At 53.6% G+C, this 19,239-nt stretch overlaps 2 protein-coding genes across 5 annotated transcripts; one reads left to right on the top strand and one right to left on the bottom strand.

Annotated features, from left to right (window-relative positions):
• The first annotated feature begins 81 nt into the window (after positions 1–81).
• Positions 82–7,598, top strand: PDAP1 (PDGFA associated protein 1). The gene is made up of 6 exons (XM_077316593.1): positions 82–252; positions 4,062–4,153; positions 4,821–4,940; positions 5,484–5,605; positions 6,040–6,191; positions 6,743–7,598. The coding sequence occupies exons 1-6, from the start codon at positions 240–242 to the stop codon at positions 6,799–6,801; spliced, it is 558 nt and encodes a 185-aa protein (XP_077172708.1). The 5' UTR covers positions 82–239; the 3' UTR covers positions 6,802–7,598.
• Positions 7,599–8,618: 1,020 nt separating this feature from the next.
• On the bottom strand, positions 8,619–18,861 carry ARPC1B (actin related protein 2/3 complex subunit 1B). Of its 4 annotated transcripts, XM_077316587.1 has the most exons (12): positions 18,708–18,861; positions 17,252–17,565; positions 16,910–17,053; positions 14,188–14,262; positions 13,097–13,201; positions 11,607–11,829; positions 11,230–11,337; positions 10,709–10,915; positions 10,541–10,616; positions 9,658–9,857; positions 9,295–9,385; positions 8,619–8,873 (listed from the first exon to the last, which is right to left on the bottom strand). In XM_077316587.1, exons 4-12 carry the CDS (start codon positions 14,249–14,251, stop codon positions 8,835–8,837), a joined length of 1,113 nt encoding a protein of 370 aa, XP_077172702.1. In that variant the 5' UTR covers positions 14,252–14,262; positions 16,910–17,053; positions 17,252–17,565; positions 18,708–18,861; the 3' UTR covers positions 8,619–8,834. The 4 variants fall into 4 exon arrangements, with proteins under 4 accessions (XP_077172702.1, XP_077172703.1, XP_077172701.1 ...); XM_077316588.1 differs by lacking the exon at positions 16,910–17,053 and having other exon boundaries at positions 14,188–14,350; XM_077316586.1 differs by lacking the exon at positions 16,910–17,053.
• Positions 18,862–19,239: the final 378 nt, after the last annotated feature.

Raw genomic sequence — 19,239 nt, 5'->3', positions numbered from 1 at the left:
AATCAGGCAAAGTGTAAGACAGTCCTTCTTTACTCAGGGCCCCGCGGCCTGGCGCGCGTGCGCACTTGGGCTTGGTCGCGTGGGGGGGCGGCGGGAAGGCGAGAAAGGCCGCACACCGCGGCGGCGGGCGGCGGCTTCCGCTTCCGGGTCGCCTCCTGGCTGGTGTGGAAGCGAGGCGGGCGGGGAGAGGGGAAGAGTCGCTCGCCGCGGGAGCCGCAACCGCCGTCCTCGTCTTCGCCATGCCCAAAGGAGGTGGGTGCGGGAGGCGGAGGCTGGTCCCCGGGGTGGGGGGGCGGGAGCAACCTCTCCTTCCGCCCCCGTCTCCAGCAGCCAGCACAGCCAAGCACGGGGGCGGCGGGAAGGGGATGGTCCCGCGCGTGAGATCCCGTGGCAGGGAGTTCCGCGGGCGCAATTCTGCTTTTAGCCTCCCCCCCCCTAAAAGGTGTTGCTCGGGGACTTGCATCAGCAGGAGGGGGTTGTGGCGGCAAGGGTCTCCCGGGATGGGCTGCCAAGTAGGGTGGGGGTTTGCAGTGGCCTCTTCCGCCTGCGACGGGCTTCCCGGGGCTCGAGAGCGGACTTAGGGATGCTAGTCTTCAGGTGGGGCCTGGGGATGCCCTGGAAGGAGAGCTCATCTCCAGACTAAAGAGATAAGCTCTCCTGGAGAAGGGATGGTTTGGAGGGGGGAGCTAAGGGGATCCCCTGGAATTATAGCTCATTTCGAGACTAAAGAGACCAGTTCCTCTGGAGAAAAGGCTGGTTTTGAGGGTGGGATGGTGGCCTCCAGGTGGGACCTAAGCCTGCCCTGGAAGAAGAGCTCATCTCCAGACTAAAGAGCTCAACTCAGCTCCCCTGGTGGAAATAGCTGCTTTGGAAAGTGGACTCCATAGCATCACACCCTACTGAGGCCCCGCCCCAAATCCTACATGCTCCTGCCTCCACCCCAAAGTCTCCAGGTATTTCCCAGCCTAGAGATGGCAACATTAAGTGGACTTGGTTCTGTGCAAAGGGTGGGTGATGGGATGAAGCTGTCCTTGGGCTGCAGAATGAACAGTGTTCTTTTTCTCTTACTGTAGTTTTGTAGGGAGATAACTGGGGTGAAAGATCCTGCATAACTGGCAGGCTTAACCCTGGGAGCTGAGGGAATAGTAACTCAGTGGTAAACATCTGCTTGGCACGCAGAAGGTCCCAGGTTTGATCCGCAGCATCTCCAGGTAAAAGATCTGGCAGTAGGTGATATGGGAAGACTTCATCCTGAGACATTGGAGACCTACCAAAGGTCTGAATAATCAGTCCTGATTTTGATTCATTAAGGCAGCTTTGTTGCGTGTTAAACCGGTTAATTCCCAGTTTTGGATGCTAGGTTGGATGGCGCCTTGGTCTGATCATGCCCCGTTATCTTATCTCCTCCCTGGCAGCTTCAAATGATCTAGGAACAGCCTTGCTCTCATCTGATGCTTGTGTAGACTGGAGCTTATGGGTGGCCTCCGTTGTGATATTATTGTCCCTTGTGAATTCAGCGCTTGGCATCTCCAGTTAAAAGGACCCGGCATTAGGGGTGACATGAAAGGTCTCAGCCTGAGGCTTTGGAAAGCCACTGGTGGTCTGGGTAGATAAAACTGACCTTGATGGGGGCAGTATAAAGCAGCTTCATGTGTGAGGTCAACCAGTGCAACTGGAGGGGGATGTGACTGAATATAACCACCCTGCAAGGTATGTTAGACTGACCCAAGGCCACCCATCCAGCCTTCATGGCAGAGCGTGGACTCGAACCTGCCCCCCCCCCCCAAGACCTTAGTCCGACACTCTAACCACTGCACCACTGGCTTCTCGGATAAGCAACTTTTCTCCTTTCAAAGGTGCTGGCGCATGACTGTGTCATGATGCGCATTTGAGGCCGGCTTTCTTAACTAAACCAGTTGTCCAAAGGAAAGCGGGCAGGGGAAGAGCTCTGTTTGAAAGCTGACCTTTTTTGGGTGCTGGTGGAGACGTGATTGGGCTTGTCCTGTCCGAGCGAGTCGCGCCTGACAGTGATGTGGTAGATTGCTACCTCGCAGGGACCGGGGAGGGTGGGCCAACGAGTCAGGCTGCAGCTGCGCCACACCCAATTTGGCCTCTGTCCAAAAGATGCTGCCAACCACAGCCTTTGCCTCAGGCATGCTCTGCTGGAACCTGTATTTCCTGGTGTCAAATGCACAGCTCCTCTGTGCCACTGGGTGCGCAGTACAGAAGACAGCTGAGATGATGCAGGTTTGTGAAGGGTGGGAAGACCATTGAAAGAAACGTAAACTGCTTTTCTCTCTCTCACGAGCCCTACAAAACACCAGAGACTTGGCAAAGTTGGATAAACCAAGATTGGCACACTGAGCCGTTGCACACAGAATCTCTGCTAAGGAGTCCTGTTCTCTGGCAACAGAGAGTTCAGCACAGTTTGGTTTAGATGGGTGCCAGAAGATATGCCGTTACAAGCGGGGCTAGAAATGCAGGTCTCGTAAACAAAATCAGGCATTTGGCAATTCTAGCAAGCATCCACAGCTCTCTCTAAATAGCTGCTGGTCCGTATGCCAGCTGCCCACTTCTGCCCCGTGTTAAAGCACGGATGTGAGAATGGGAACAGCTGGATCCAAATTGATTATTTTTTGCCCAGTGTCCTTGGGCTCTGTTTGGCAAAACTGGCTAATTATATTCTCTTCCCCCACCCCCCCGTCCAGGCACCAAATAGCCTAAGAACATAAGAGAAGCTACATTGGCTCAGACCAATGTCCCATCTAGCCCCGTGCTCTGTGTCACACAGCGGCCCAGACCCACAGAATATCTTGCTCTAAATGTAGTTGGGTCATGCCCAGCAGTCGTTCTGTAGTGTATTTGCAGCTGTTGTCCCACCTGACATGCTGGTTCTACAATATACGTATTCTGCTCTCACAATTGTATCTGCCGTACTTGATTGCTCAGTGTGTGTCTTGTGTGTCTTATGTGCATTCAGAATCTCATATGGCTGACTCCTCAATACGGCCCACTGCTCTTTCCCCGAGGTCCTTTCTTCTGTGGTTGCTCCTGCTGTCTCCCTGAGAGGCTAGTTTTCTATGGGCGAGGAGCCTCCCTCCTCTCTTTGGTGCAGTCTGCTGCCTGAACGGCCGCTCACAGCCCAAAGCACCGGAGTCCAGAGGCGAGCTGGCCATCTTGTGCAGCCCTAAGCCAGTGTTTTGCCATGTGCATTGTCATGATCGAGGCCGGGGAGGAGGGTAGACCGTGGTCCTTGCCCATTGTTGTGGAGCCTGAACGATGCTGTCATCTTGCACTCCTGTGCTATCCCACGTGAGCGGCTGAGCGGAACGAGCAGCTGCAGAATTGGCACTTGGGCAGCAGCCCAGACTGTGAGTCAGGCAGCAGCATGTGTGGGGAGGCGGGGGCAGCGACTGACACATTGGCTGACTGGTGCATAGTAAGGCAGCAAACACGTGGCCATATCGGCCCTCAGGCTGGGTGCTGTGAAATCACTTGGGGGGTGTTTTGGAGCTTTTGTACCCCACCGTCTTCCCCATGGGGTGGTAGATTCTTATTTGGGGCACTTCTCCGGACTCGCGTCGAGGTCCTCCCAAGAGCTGCTTTGCCAGACCCAGGGCCAGTTTGGTGTAGTGGTTAAAAGTGGTGGCCTCTAGGTCTGGAGAACTGGGCTTGATTGCAGCTGGGTGAACTTGGGCCAGTCACAGTTCTCTCAGAGCTCACTCAGCTTCACCTACCTGACAGGGTGTCTGTTGTGTGGAGAGGAAGGGAAGGTGAATGTCAGCTACCTGGAGACCTTCAGGTTGTAAAAAGCGGGGTGGAAAAACTTCTATACCGTAAATACACTTTCCTGGCTCTGGCCAAAACCCCATACAGTCTCTGTTTTGGATTGAGTGTCAGATCAACATGCATATCAGAATCTGCAAGCTGTTTCTGTCATCTAGTAGATATTGATGCCAAAGGGAAGATGTGGATGAAACTGGACTGGGTGAGGGCAAGTGAGGGCAGGGGCAGTGATGCCCAGGCAGAACCCTTTGCTAAACCAGCTCTTTTCTTTGCAGGGAGAAAAGGAGGCCACAAGGGCCGAGCGAGGCAGTACACCAGCCCCGAGGAGATCGACGCCCAGCTCCAAGCAGAGAAGCAGAAGGCCAAAGTAAGCCCCCTCCAAAATCTTGAGTCTCCGTTGAACAAGCCAGGATGGCCCCCGGGGGACTCCCTGATGCACCTTTTCCCTGATGGGCTTCATTTGACTTAGGAGACTCTGCTGTACTGTCCTCACACTCCACTAGCAGTTGACATTGTGTTGTTCAGAAGTATCGGACTAGTATTGAGCATGGCTCCCTCCTTGTGCCATGAAAGCTTTCTGGATCGCCTGGGGCCAGTCGCATTCTCTCAGCCTAACTGGGTCGCTGTGAGGGTCAAATGGAGGAGAGGGGAGCGACGTCAACCGCTTTGGGTCCCTGTTGGGAAGAAGGGCCGGGTACAAGTGAATAATTGATTAAATATGACCATTGGATGACCGCCTCAAACCTGGTGAAGTCCATCCCCATAGAAAAACAGCTGGCTTTTTATATCCCGCTTTTCACTACCCAAAGGCGTCTCCAAGCGGCTTCCAGCTGCCTTCCCTTCCTCTCCCCACAGCAGATGCCCTGGAAAGTGGGGCAGAGAAAGTTCTAGCAGTACCATTCTACAAGACTCAGTTGGCCCTGTCCCAAAGGAGCCAGACTGTCTTGGGCCAGTACGTCTCTTGGTTTCTCCTTCAGCTGCTGGCATTCGATTCTCTATCCGCCCAGTCCTTCTAACCGTTCTGTCTTCTGCAGGAGGAAGAGGAGGCAGACCAGGAGGACGGAGGCGACGGGGCATCGGCAGAGCCCAAAAAGGAGAAGAAGTCGCTCGATTCCGACGAGAGCGAGGAGGAGGAGGAGGATGAAGACTACCAGGTAGGGGCGAGATCTCCCGGAAGGCGAATTGACGTCACATCTAACGCTTGCGGGTCCCTTGTGCGTGGACCGTCAACGCAAAACCCTTGTGAAGATTTCTGCCTCACTGTCGTTAAACCAAGGGAGGCCAAATTGTAGTTCTCCAGATGTCCACGGACTGTGATTACCATGAGCCCCTGCCAGCGTGGCCAGTTGGCAGGGGCTTGTAGTAATTGTAGTCCATGGACAACTGGAGAACCACAGTTTGGCCATCTCTGCATCAAACTGTCCCCAGGGAAATCTATCTCAGGCATGGCTGATTTTTTAAAATGTGGGCATTAATCGCAAGCCACATGTGCTCTTCTGTCCTCAGAGACATGGTGTGTATTTGTTTGTTTGTCTGTGCTCTCCCAGTCTGCTGAGTACGTGTAAGGTGTCCTTGGCACTGCGTGTGTCTGTGCAGTGTTGTAAATCGGCAAAAGGCACTGCGTGTCTCTGGGAGTAATTGTGAACCAGTAAAAGGAGCCATCCCAACTGAGCCCTCGCCCTCTTCCTCGGTTTCAGCCAAAGCACAAAGGAGTGGAAGGCATGATAGACATCGAGAACCCCAATCGCGTTGCACAGGCGGCCAAAAAAGTCACCCAGATAGACCTGGAAGGCCCCAGGGAACTATCACGAAGGGAGCGGTAAGCAGGTCTCCTTTCCTTGAGATGCCGGGACTGGGTGGAGGGCGGCGTCTGCAAGGGCACGGTGGAAGGGCTGTGGGGTTCCCCAACGGCTCAGGGGGGAGGTCTTTCACATCATCTACTAAGCACAGGCGTAGCCAAACTGTGGCTCTCCAGATGTCCATCTTCTATGATTGTAGTCCATGGAAGAGCCACAGTTTGAGCCTCCCTGTGTAATTACAAGATCCTTTTGGCTGGAGGTGCCGGGGATTTAACTGGGGACCTTCTTCAGGCTGAGCGTGCTGCTCTGCCACTGAGCTGAAGCCACATGGGGGTTTGCGGGGAGAGCCTGGCGGTGGTTTTCAGCACTTCCTGTCTCTCAGAATGTATTTTTGCCCATCCGCTGGATCCTAAGAGGGTTTTTTGGGGGGGGCTGCCTTTTGTACTCTCGACAGCGAGGAAATTGAAAAACAGAAAGCGAAAGAACGATACATGAAAATGCACCTTGCCGGAAAGACGGAACAGGCCAAGGCAGATCTCGCCCGGCTAGCAATCATCCGGAAACAGAGGGAAGAGGCAGCCAAAAAAAAGGAGGAGGAAAGAAAAGGTGAGGCTACTCCGCTGTATTGTGAAAAGCACACACTCTGGTTTGGTCTGGACCTCCTGTTGTTACTTAATACATTCATTCCTACCCCACCTTTCTTCCCCATGGGAACTCAGAATGGATGATATTGTTCCCCTCTGCTCCGTTTTGTCCTCTCAAGAACCCTTTGAGGTAGGTTAGGTTGAGAGAGCTCTGAGAATTCCTGCTTTGCATGGTGGGCCGTATGACAGCCGAGTTGAACGCTTCCTTGTTTTGCTCAGGCAAGGTACCACATTAAAAATAAAACTAACTTCTTATTTAGCAAGCATTTGAGTTTTTTTTTAGAGATGCCACGCATCCTGTAAACATGTGACTTCAGAGGCGAGGCGATGCCACATCCCTTACTCGAAGCTGTTCTCTTTTGTCAACATGCCCTTTGCATCACTGTGACCAAAAAGTACAAATGGCAGATGCACCCCCTGCTTGCACTGCCTGCCTTTCAGCACAGCAGCACCCTTTCTGCACCCTTTCACAACTTTTCCATCCCGCCTAATCTTATTTTTAACACCCTTCAGCTAAAGACGAAGCCTCAGCAGCCGGCAAGCGATTGCAGTCGCTTTCCCTCAACAAGTAAGCGCGGGCCGGGCGAGAGGAGGGCATTCCCAGGAGCCGTGCCCGGCGGGTGCCTGTCAGGATCTCCGCCGCGCCATGCCCGCGCCAGGCTGGGTAGAGAGAGCTGCGGCACCAGCATCGTCTTCACCTCCAAGAGACACTTGACAGCGACACGTTTGTCTTCATCTGGGCACAGAATTTCCATGGGGCGGGCTGGGGTGGGGTAGGGGGACAGGGCGGGAAGGGGTGGGGGCAGCTGTTAAAACGTCTGGTGCAGAATTGTAGAGGAGTGGTACCTTTCCGCGGAGCCATTTTGAGGGGTGGGGGGACGGGACCCAAACGGTTCGGTTTTCTTTTCGCTTGTTTTGCCGTGTGTTCTAACAGGACAGTTCACATATCCAGGGGTATGGTGGGGGCTGAAATGCAGCCATGAATCTGCCGATGGGGTGGGGATAGGTGATTCGGTGCATGGACCCCAGAGGGGTGGGAGGCATCCGGCCACAAAGCGGCCGGTAGAACTTCAGCTGCTGTGTAACATGGATGCGTTCGAAGCCGACCGTACCGCTCCTTCGGCCTCCGAACCGACCCATGCCGCTCCTTTGAGTCTCGCTGGCCTCCCCTCACCCCCCCCCCACCTTATCTTTCGGAAAGCCGTCAGTAATCCCCCCCCCTCTCCCCTCCTCCAAAATCCAGGATGGTGACTTTTTAAACTCCAAACAAACAAACACACCTTTCTTGACAGCTCAAACATGTTGGAAGGGATGCAAATTGGAAACAAAACTTGTATATTTGGCTGAATAAAGTTTAAATTATCGTAAACTGCTTGGCCCGGGTTTGTTTTTGTTGTTTTGTCCAAGGTCATGGCAGACGTTCAGATGGCAGCGTGGGAGTTCTTTCCAGAAGAGGGGCTTTGCTGGAAACCCTGGTCTTCCTCAGACCTCCCTTGCTGACCCTACTTCTGAACTCTGACCATCTTAGGGGATAGTGTGGGCCATTCCGGCCGCTCTCTTGCTTCTATAAGTCACCCAGTCTGGCTCCAAGAAGCTTCCACAGCTGAGGTTTGCTTCTCCATCACCCAACGACGGCCACATTAAAACGCCCCGATCCGAAAAAACTATTTCCGATAGCAAAGGCACTGTTTCTAAATTCAAGAACAGCTGCACCCTGGAAAGGCCTGCTGTTTAGAGCATTAAGAATTCCCTTCCGTCTGAGCTCGGATTCCGCCTCTGAGTCGCTGTTCCGAAGGACCGTTTCGGAGGGCGCCTCATTCTGCTTCATCTCACAGCTACCCAGAGAAGAGACGTAAGCATCTCGACTGAAGGGTCCCCAACAGGGCGCCCTCCAAGTAGGTTTAGAAAAGTGGGCAGGGCCATGTGGGGTTCCTGCTAAGCAGGGGTACCAGAGATCTGATTGGCCACGTAGATTAAATAACCTCTCAAGAGCCACTGCTACCTCCACGGTTGTGGTCTCCCTCCCTTTTCCCAATTTAGTTTTCAAAATTCTCCCCTGCATTTGGGGCTGCATTCCTCTCTCGCTGATTCATTTTATGGATGCCCTACTCGGTGCTGGAATTCCAGTGGCCCCCAGACACTCAAAAGAGGTTGGGGACCCGTCGTCTTAGTTAGCAGAAATGCCGGCTTCCTATACCGCAGAGCCTCTGGCTCCCTGCGCTCTAGGGGACAGAGCAAGGCTGCTTTTCCTCGTGAGACATACCCCATAGCTAACCACTCACAAACTGCTGAGCACGGAAGACCAATATGCCGAGAAAGAACCGCTGGAATAGGAGCATACGGCCCGTCCCCGTCCCCCACGCATGGACGCAAGGCGAAACCACTTCCGTTGGGCGATTTATGACCAGCATTTCTTTATTATTGTTACTGAGCTAGGCTAATAAGTTCCCCTCCCCTGAAATCAGCGAGCAGAGGAGCCTCGATTTGTCTCTGCAGGTCACTTGCCTACCGGCAGGAAGGAAAGCAGGTTAAGGAAGCAAAGATCCATCAGGCAGGAAGGCCCCGGAGAAGCACGGCGGAGACGGCCTTTCCCCCGGCGGTTCTTTCACTTGATACGCAGGCCCTTCATGGCAGACTCCAGGCTCTGCGAAAGGCAACATGGGGGGGTCAAGGGAGAAAAATTGGGGAGGGGGAAATGGAGGGCGGTTGGGGTGGGGTAGCAATTAGAGAGGAGCAGTGCTCTTCTGTTAGAATCGTAGAGTTGGAAGGGGTCTCATGGGTCATCTAGTCCAACCCCCTGCACTGTGCAGGACACTCACAGCCCTATCGCTCATCCACTGTCACCTGCCACCCCCTTGAGCCTTCACAGAATCAGCCTCTCCATCAGATGGCTCTCCAGCCTCTGTTTACAAATCTCCAATGAGGGAGAACCCACCCCCTCCCGAGGAAGCCTGTTCCACTGAGGAATCGCTCTAACTGTCAGGAACTTCTTCCGGATGTTTAGATGGAATTTCATTTGAATTAATTTCATCCCATTGGTTCTGGTCTGTCCCTCTGTTGCTCACCTTGACGTCCCAGATGCTCATCCCCCCGTCCATTCCAGTGGTGCAGAACTTGGAGCAGCTGCCCTTCCCTCCGGCGATCACGGATATTTGACTAAAAATACAAAAAGGGGAGGCAAAGCTTAGAGAGGATCGTGTTTGGCTGAGCTTGAGGTGGGCTAGAAACTAGCATGGGCCCCCCCCCATCTCTCCTAGGGCCCACTCAGTGTTTCCAGGCTGGGGAGGGTCATGGCTCAGTGGGGGAGCCCCTGCTTGCCATGCAGAAGGCCCCAGGTTCAATCCCCGACATCTCCAGGTAAAAGGATCAGGTAGTAGGTGATGGGGAAGACCTCTGCCTGAGACCCTGGGCTCAGTGGCAGAGCTTACCTGATGCTGTTCTTATGCAGCGTGTCCACGCTGTTGCTGCTGTTAGTATCGGAACTGGCCTTCTTGTCCAGGTTCTGGAAGCGCTCTCGCGCCGTCAGCCCACGCTGGGAGCTCTGCTTGGGGATGTCCAGCTTTCCCCCAAAACTCAGGGTGCCCTGCTGGCTGTCGTAGGCAAACAGCAGGGGGCAGCAGTCATGGCCCTGGGGAAAGACAAGAGGAGGGGCTCTGCTCAGAAGAGCTAGCTTTTTCGAACGACCAAACAGCAGAACAAAATTTGCCCGGTGGTATCTTGAAGGAGAAACACAGTTTTGCTCTTGCCCTCCGAGGAGCCGTTTCTCTCCAGGGGACCAGATCTCTGCAGTCTGGAGCTCAACTGTAAGTTCAGAAGGTCTCTAGGCTGCAACTGGAGGTTGGCATCTGTAGTAGGTTGGCATTTTTTAGCAGAGCAGAATGGCTCAGGCCAACGACTCATTGGCAGGAACCTTACAGAGCGGCACTGAAAACTGGCAGTAAATTCACATAAGCTTTAAGCAAAGATAACTGCATGGTTCCCCACTGTCCAGCTCTTAATTTGCTTCAGTAATTTACCAAGAGGCCAAACTCACAGTTGATTAAGATTCATAGAACCATGGGACTCGAAGGGACCTCCTGGGTCATCTAGTCCAACCCCCTCCAAAATGCAGGAGGCAGAACCACCTGTCAATCACCCTAGGGTCAAGCGACCCTAATTCCATGCTCAGATTCCCAGAATCCCTGGCCAGTCTGGCCTGGAAGAAATTCACCTCCTGACCCCAAAAGGGGTGATTGGCATTTTCCTGGGCATGCAAAGGGTGGCAGAGGAAGCAGCCCTCCCTCCTTCGATACACACGCGTTCTCGACTTACAGCAGCCACCAAACTATTCTCGGTGATGAAGGTCACGGCCAAGAGGGGCAACATCTCAGTGGAAAGCAAAGCCACGCTGTTGAGGGAAACAGGGCCAGAATCGTTAGCAACCCAGAAAGGAAGACGAGTGACAATCTTCGAAGCCGTCACCCCAGGCGTCCCACTTACGCTGCTTTCTTGTTGGCGTCGGCGAGGCAGATGGTGCTGTCGTGGCCCACCCACGCCACGTGGTTGCCACTCTCGGAGAAGCAGACGCTGTGCACCCAGCCGCAAGGACTGCTCGACTCGAACATCAGCTCTCCAAAGGGCATCTTGGAGCCCCAGGGCGTCGGGGACGGGCGCTCCTCGACCTCTTTGATGTAGGCGGAGAAGATCCTAGGCGAGGAAGCAAAGGGAGGCTGTGGGGGGATCTGGACAGACCCCACGGGAAGTGGGAGCCACCTCTGTGGCATTCAAAACCAGGCAATGACAACAAGTATGTTGCCACATTTATCATGTTATCTTGCCGTCTTTTTCTGGTGGAGCAGCCTTTTGGGTTTAGGACCCCAGATGGGACGTGAAATTTGGCCTCTGTTGTGAACTGCCCCACCCCCACATCTGCAATATGTCGATCATCACGTTGGCCTACCTTATAGGGCTGCCGCTTGGGATTTCAGCAAGGCCGTGGGTGTAAAGAAATGGTCGCTTACCTGCATTTGAAGTCGCAGGATCCGGCTGCCAGCAGGACATTGTTGGGGTGCCAGTCCAAGCTGAGGATGGTGGATCGAATGGGTTTCTTGATATGCTTGCAAACCCACCTAGGAGAGAGGGAGTCGTTGATTATTGCTCCGAGGAGAGAGACCCGCCGCTCACACAACGAGCAAGCCCCACCCTATTATTTGCTGTGGAGAAAAGTAGGCAAATTGAGATGGTTGCGAGCCTCCCACCCAGGCACAATGCTCCCCCCAGCCTCAAAAACTCGCCTGTGGAAAGCAGGCATTTCTGGAAGCGAGCCCTGACAAGCTAGCTTTCTGCTTGCAGAGAGTTTAAAGCGGGGACCCTGCAGCTTGGAGTGGAGGAGCCTCACCAGTCGTTCTCTTGCTCAAAGTAGCAGATGGAAATGAGCCGTGAGCCGCTGCCCACCGCAAACTTGTTCTCCTGGGGGGACCATTTCACACAGCGGGCGGCCCGGTTGATCCGCAGGATGACCAGGGTGGGCTTCCAGACGTTGCCCTTCAGAGTCCAGACGTAGGCGTTGCGGTCCGTGCCGCAGGTCACCAGCCGGTTGCTCTCCGGGGCCCAGTCAATGCCTGTGGAAGGAAGATATTCAAGTGGGCCGCCATGCTGCTGGGAAGCAGGGCCTTTCAGACCAACAAAGTTTCATCCTGGGCATATCGGTATGCTTGCACACTTCTTCAGATACAATGTGGGGGAGACTCTGAGGCAGAGCCCCTGAGTGGTCCCCAACCTATGGGCCCTGCTGGAATTCAAACACCAGGCGGTGGGTGTAGCCACGAAACAGCCCCCACGAGGGGCGGAAAGGAAGCAAGGGCCAGGTGGAATAATTTTAAAAAATGCAAAGGGCAGTGGAGGAGACAGAGACAGAACCACAGCAACTATAGGAGGGCGGCCATGTTCTTTTAACTTCGGCAGCCAATCAGATCTCCAGCGGGGGTTCAGAAGACACACCCACTTTCTTGAAACTCTCAGCAGGAAAAGCGGGGATCCCTCCCTTAGAGTGTCCCACTAGAGCCTGGGAGACCTTGCCCATAAATCCTCCCTTGGCCACAAAGCTTCCTCTGCAGCCCTGGGCCAGTCCCTGCTTCCCACCTGACCCCAAAGGGAGTCAAGGTCTGCCAAGGACGGCCAGCTCCACCTTGGAGTGAAGGCCAAGTGGTAGCCAGAGGGTGTGCATGCCTCTTCCCACACTCATTCCTTTCACCCTGAGAGGTAGGCTAAGTTCCAAGGCTGCTTTCTGAGCCTTATCATGCAGGACTCAAACCCAGGGCTTTGCAATATTGGGAACTTCCTTCTGCAACTCTCAGAGTACCGTGAAGCCCAACTGAAGTTCCCGGCCTCTTGGCTAAGTGTGTTTTTAAAAACGCAAAGGAGAAAATAAAGACCGCAGAGGGGAAATTGCACACAATGGCCAGCAGGGGGTACCCTGGACCATTACATGCCCTGTCCTGCAGCGATATTTCCAGCTTTCTCTCCTAAAGGGCAGCAGTAGCAGCGTTGTGGGATCCAAGGGCCGTCCAATGAGACAAGGAAGGGCAATATTTCGGGTGGCAGGAGGCTCAGAAAGCCTTAACCCATCATGGAGTTCCACCTGTCCATTAGATTTTTTAAAAAAAACAGCCCTTTCTTCAAGGAGCACAGGCCCGACATGCATGGCTCTCTCTATTGACAACCACCTTGCAAGGTCATTTCGACGGAGTTCAGGGCCAACCCAGGGAGCCTCATCCTGATGCTTTTAAAAATTGGATCAGACAATTCAAGGGGCAAAGAGGAACAGCAACAGCTGGTGGCCGAGCGGGAAGCCTGGGAGGAAAAGGGCTTAAGGCAATGCCCCCTTACCTGTCACCTGCCCATTGTGTTCCTTCAGCTCATGGGCCTTGCTCCATTTCGCCCCGTCCTTCTTATAGATGTGAACTTCGTGGTTGTTGGGGCAGATGGCCAGTTCTGTGGAATGGGGGTCAACAGCAAGGTTATGGCTGAAAAGAAACCCATATTCTAAGGGGAAGAGGCTATTCTAGATTGCCCTAATCCCAAGACATTTTGAGCCCAGAAATGTACTAGCGGCGAGTGCCGATCTTTGCAAACTCAAAAGGCCAGGGAATCTCATGTGTTCACACCCATGCAAACCAGTGAAGCAGCTGAACAGTTTTCAAGGGCAGTCCCACGTATAACGCACAATAGTAATCTAGCCTTGGTGCCCTAAGGCTACCTAAGATCCTCCAGGAGTCACAGCCTTGCCTTGGGTATTCCCCAGCCTCTTACATGCACAAGGTTCGTTTCTTCTCTGTAACACCAACCTCTCAGAGAGCTTTTTATGCTTGTGGGCAATGACGCAATCACAACCGCTCTTTCAAACGCGACAGCTGGAGTAGAGGAAGTCTCGCCGGCCGTGATTGGCCAGGGCGAGCCACTGATCCACAAACAATGGCCATATTCTCTCTTGGAGATCTATTCATGCAGTGGACAGTAACTTTCTGTCCTCTTCGCCTCTACCCTGGGCCTCCGCCTCTGTGAGCTTCATGGCCTCCCTCTGCACGCAGTGAGTCTCTTTACGATTAAGGAGGAATTGGATCCTGTGCTCCCCGCAGGGCTGCCGCCAAAAATGGAAGGAGCGTAAAACAGGCTCCCTCCCTTGTAAACTAATAAGAATTGCATACCTCATTTTTATTCCCCCCTCCCACCACCCCCAATCAATGGAAGAGTGGAAAAAACGCAGGGAAAGGAGAACGGGGCAGATCCGACACCATGATTATGCAGAAGGCAGGAGAACTTGACTCAGGGCTGCCTTTTTCAGAAGCAGGGGCGTGTCAGCATCCCACACCTTTATCTGAGGAGGGCAGAAAGGCTGGGTAGAGATTTTACAATGGAATAAACCTCCCCAGAACGCTTGAGAAGAGGAGGGCTGGTAACCCTGTGGCTGGAGGACTTACGGGTTCGGTCCTTGTTCCAGGCGTGGCAGCTGATGGGCTCAAGCAGGAAGTTGTGGTACGCCATGCCTTCTCAACCTTGGGCAGAAGGAAATAAAGAGTTTCTTTTTCAGGTCTCGCCTTTAACATGAAGTTAAGAACATCTGAGCCTTCTGGAGCACCTGGGCTGAAAAATACCATTAAAGATTATGGGGTTGCCAGCTCTACGTTCGGACTTTCCAGATTTGTGGGTGGAGCTCCAGATTGGGAAATAACTAGAATTTTTTTGGGGGGGGGAGAGGAGAAACCTTAGTAATTATAGCACCATAGACTCCACCCTGCACAGCTGACATTTTATTATTCTCCAGGGAAGCGGAGAGAGAGGGCCAGTTTGGTGTAGTGGTTAGGAGTGCAGACTTCTAATCTGGCATGCCAGGTTCGATTCCACACTCCCCCACATGCAACCAGCTGGGTGACCTTGGGCTCGCCACAGCACTGATAAAATTGTTCTGTCCGGGCAGTGATATCAGGGCTCTCTCAGCCTCACCTCCCTCACAGGGTGTCTATTGTGGGGAGAGGAATGGGAAGGCGACTGTAAGCCGCTTTGAGCCTCCTTCGGGTAGGGAAAAGCGGCATATAAGAACCAACTCTTCTTCTTCTTCTTCTTCTTCTTCTTCTTCTGTGAGATCAGTGCTAATTCTGGGAAATCTCCAGGCCCGACCTGGAGCCTGGCAACCCAGAGGCTGACTGAGAAGCTCCGTTATTCCCATACCACAAGCCTTTGTTGCTCAGCCGAGAGAGGAAGGCACTCTGTACATACTCTGAAGTCTCTTCAGCGGGTCCCAAACCAAGCACACGTTGGCTGGAAAGAACTAGAGCTGTGTTTGCATTGAGTTAAAGCTCTCTTGATCTGGTTTTAAACTCAGCATTTTGTGGAATGGTGAGGTTTGTCAGGGATGTGAACTAGTCCCTGTTCTGTTGAACAGGAGGGTGGAGAAATTCCCTGGAAAGCACTACAGGGCAAAGAATATAGGTCTCCTTCTCTCCGTCCCAGTTCCGTCAGCTCTGAGTCGCCTTTGAAAGGAAGCTGGACAGGCTCTGATAACCTTTGAAAACAGGAAGCTTGCTTTTAAAACCAGGGGATGAAAAAAGCAAGCAAGCAAGCCAGAAGGGGCGTTCTCAAGAGGACTGCAACTTTCCCACAGTCCCCGGTTCATTCACTGGCATCGCAGTCGAGGTGGGCAGGGAAAGGGAGGACACGTCTCTGTCCCTCTCAAATGCAAACCGAGGGAGACATTGCAAAATGCACACAGGCCCACCCCTCTCCCACGATGGTTTATAATCTTGCGGAGTCTTGACCAAATCAAGCCTGAACTCTCCCTAGAAGCTAAAAGGACTAAACTGAGCAGGGTTACCAGCTCCGGGTTCAAAAATCCAGAAGACTTTGCGGCTTGGGCAGGGGTGAGATTTCGGCAGAGAAGGAACTTAAATGGGGTATAATGCCGTACAGCCCATCCGCTAAGCACCCATTTTCTCCAGGGGAACTGATCTCCATTGCCTGGAGAAGAACTGTAATTCTGCGGGATCCCCAGGCCCCACCTGGAGGTTGGCATCCCTAAAACTGAGGCTATTGTACTTTAGTCAGATGAGAAGAGTCAGTGGAAAAGACACTAAGATGGATTGATTCTAACAAGGAACCTGCGGCCTTCACAATAGGATATTGGGAGGATATTAATTAATTCACAGGGTCACCATACGTGAGAAGCAACTTGATGGTCCTACGCACACAGAGATGCCCTTCCCACATCCCAGATTTGGGAGGCCGTGGCAGAGAGGGAATGGGTGCCCTGTGGAGCCCCAGTTTGCTCCCAGGCTGATGCCTCTCTGGAGGGGCCTGGCAATGCCCCAGGTTCTGCCTTGCCACTGCGTCATGGGGGAAATGAGGACGCCCAGCATGGCGAGGTGTGTCCGGGAGGGGAAACACCTGTCCCTCCTCCTTGACAGGCGCAACAGCTTCCTGAAAAAGGAATAATCCATGCTCATTTCCCAGATGCGTGTGGTTTTGTTGGTCTTCAGTGGGGATGATGACAAATGCCTTCCAGGCGGTGAACTCATCCCGTCTGTCTGGCAGCCAATAAGGCAAGCGGGATTTTAAAAACAAAATGCAAATAAGAGTGTGGGATCATGGCTGGATGTCTTCAGCCCAAGTGTCAGATTTGGAGGAAGGGGACCGAAGTTTGAGTCCCCCTCCCTATCATGGATCTTACTGGGAGGCCAGCCACTCCTAGCCTACCTCGCACGGCTGTTGTGCGGGGAACATAGACGCCACCCTAAATGAAGGGAAGGACAGGACCATCAACGGAGACAAACAAAATTGCCGGACTTCGTTCAATGACGATCAGGAAGAAACGAGTACATCAAAATCCGAGTTTGACTAGCTGGGGTGGGACGGGCCTAAGCAGTAAAAGTTTCATCCGCCGGTTTGGGAACCTGATGAAACCTGGCTGGAGTCCGGCAGGGTGTGGGTGGTTACCACTTCAGTTGCAGGATCATAATTGCGTGGTCGGGAGAAGTGAGGCAGAAATGTGCTCGCCTTTGGGGAAGTGTTTTTGCCTGGGTGGGGGTGCTTGAATAGCTATTTTGTATGTTTCTTCCCACCTCCCCAAAAAAGCCCATCTCCCCCACCGTGGTGTTCAGGACAAGCTAGAAAGCCTAAGAAGAGACTCTGTATGACCACAGAGCTTACCCATGCGATCCTCGCAAAACAGAACTCCAGCTGGACTCAAGCCTAAACTTCAGTCTTGGAAGAGACCGGAAGGCGTGTCTTCAAAATCCACGCAGACCCTGCTGCTCGTAGCAGGACACCAGCCTCCAAACCCAGCAGAGAATTCTGATGGGAAAATTTACAGGCAGGAAGCAGGGAAATATCAGAGGGGAGAAAATTGCCTCCCCACCCGTGCTACTCTGGAACTTCTGGAGTGCAAGGAAATCGGAGAGAGGGCAGAGAGACACTGGGGGTGAGCCAAATGCTCGATGGAGCCGAGGACACATCTGCTAGGAAAGGAGAGGGAGCGTCTCTGACACTTACCTTGCAGGAAAAGGGAGTCTCCGTTTCTCACTCCGCCGTCTGTAACGGGAACCAGAGGCCTGGCTAGTTCATGGACTCTGGCCAGTCAACATGAACAGCAGCCACAGACGATCGCAAAGCTGAAGTCTGCTGCTCCGAAGTCCTCTGACTTCCCCTTTCCTCTCTGAGAAATGCAACCACTTCCTTGCGTGGGTGTGGAGAGGGGGGGGGAGAGAGAGAGAGCCTGCCTCTTTCCAGCCAACAGCGGTTTCTCAGTCCCAGCTGCGGGATACTCTGTTTGCTGAGGGAGTGTTCTGGCTCTGCTCAGAAGGCCCCTGAAAACACAGGGAAAGGGGGAAAAGGGAATTGTTTCCAGAACCAAAGTTGATGTTGAGAACCAGGGGGGTTGCAAGCCAGGTGATGAGATGGGACCAGCCCATGCCCAGCCTGGAAAACCCAGCAGATTTAAGGGGTTTGGAACAAGCAGGGGATTTAAGTAGCAAAGGACCCAAGAGGGAGACCTTGCAAGCTGCTTTTAAAAATATTTGGGGGGATTACTGAGTTGGGAGTGACCAATGGAGGATTGTCCTCTGGAGAGCAAAGCCCACAAATTATGAAACTTTGATTATTCCACTTCTCTTGAAGGAAATACCTGCTTTGGAAGGCAGACTTGCATGCTGTTCTAGCCTACCATGCTCCCCCCCCTCCCGAAAACCCGATCTCTCTGGCTCCTCCCTCAAATCTCGAGGAATTTCTGAATGTTGAGTTGGCAGCCCAGGGGAGGAATGTGATTGTTCCTTCCCAAATTCAGATTCTTGCTTCAAGCCTTTTCATAGCTAGCATTGAAAGGCACAATTACTCCCCCACCCCTCCCTGCTCCAATCAGCACAGGAGAACCAGCGTGGTGCAGTGGCTAGAGTGTCAAGCTAGAACCTGGGAAGACCCAGGTTCGAATCATGGATGTTTGTTAAGTAGAGCTCTGCCAGCTCTGGGTGGGGCAATATTGATCCATTTTATTAACTTCTCATCTTGTTCTACTCCCCTCCCTTGTGGCTCACCTGGAGATTTCGGAAACGGAACCCAAGGAGGGCGGGGTTTGGGGAGGGGGGTCATAGAGCTTGTCCAAACAGCCCTTTTCTCCAGGGGAAGTGATCTCTATTTCCTGGAGGTCAGCAGCAGATCTCCAGGCCCCACCTGGAGGATGGCAACTCAGCTTTTCGACCCAATACCAAAGGGGACGAGGAGAAGGACCAGTTGAAAAGCTGCTAGCCCTAAAGAAGGGGAGTCTGCTTGGGGGGGGGGGAGTTTAAATTTGTTCAAAGGAGGAAAGGCCCTCCCTGCTGTGTGTGTGTGGGGGGGACACACACCAAACTTCATGAGCCCCAATTTCTAATTAGCCCTCCCCGAGGGAGAAGGTTTGGGCTGCAGGGGTCCGATTCCCCTTGCGGGGACAGGCCTTCCCTCTAGGGCGACTCACCTCTGGGGAACTTTCAAAGGTCCCCCGCGGGAAAGCGGCGCGCCTCGCCTGCCCAGGGCTGCTCGCCGCCACTTCCTGCTCGCCTGCTGGGCTGGCCGAAAGGGCCGGGCCGCCGGGCTCCCGCCTCCCTCCTCTCGCCTCCCTCCCCACCTCTGCCAAGCGCAGCAATGGAGCCGCCGCAGCAACAGGAGGCGAGGCGGGCGGAGGCTTCTTCCAGGCGTCCCGCTTGTGCTTTGGGGATTGGCTTCATATCCAGCCCGCCTTTCACCCCAGTGGCAGGGATGCCAGCCTCCAGCCGGGACTTGGGGATCCCCAGGCTGGAATTATGGCTCATCTCCAGACTAGAGAGATCAGTTCTCCCAGAGAAAAGGGCTGCTTGGGAGAATGAACTAGGGATGCCAGCCTCCTGGTGGAACCTGGGGATCCCCTGGCTACTTTGGAGGGTGGGCTTCATTAGGCCAGGGGTAGTCAACCTGTGGTCCTCCAGATGTCCATGGACTACAATTCCCATGAGCCCCTGCCAGCGTTTGCT

The sequence above is a fragment of the Paroedura picta genome, chromosome 17 (assembly GCF_049243985.1).
Source record: "Paroedura picta isolate Pp20150507F chromosome 17, Ppicta_v3.0, whole genome shotgun sequence".
Taxonomy (NCBI): domain Eukaryota; kingdom Metazoa; phylum Chordata; class Lepidosauria; order Squamata; family Gekkonidae; genus Paroedura; species Paroedura picta.
Note: the sequence above shows the minus strand (reverse complement) of the source record. Positions and strands in the feature narration are given on the sequence as shown.

What these genes read in the sequence shown, in the direction of transcription:
- PDAP1 (XM_077316593.1), top strand. An exon ending in AGGAGGATGAAGACTACCAG is followed by an intron (nt 4,941 to 5,483) that starts GTAGGGGCGAGA and finishes CCTCGGTTTCAG; the next exon opens with CCAAAGCACAAAGGAGTGGA. An exon ending in AAAGGAGGAGGAAAGAAAAG is followed by an intron (nt 6,192 to 6,742) that starts GTGAGGCTACTC and finishes AACACCCTTCAG; the next exon opens with CTAAAGACGAAGCCTCAGCA.
- ARPC1B (XM_077316587.1), bottom strand. Translation starts at nt 14,251, where the DNA reads ATGGCGTACCACAACTTCCTGCTTGAGCCCATCAGCTGCCACGCCTGG. An exon ending in CTGGAACAAGGACCGAACCC is followed by an intron (nt 13,202 to 14,187) that starts GTAAGTCCTCCA and finishes CCCATTCCACAG; the next exon opens with AACTGGCCATCTGCCCCAAC. An exon ending in TTTGAGCAAGAGAACGACTG is followed by an intron (nt 11,338 to 11,606) that starts GTGAGGCTCCTC and finishes CCTCTCTCCTAG; the next exon opens with GTGGGTTTGCAAGCATATCA.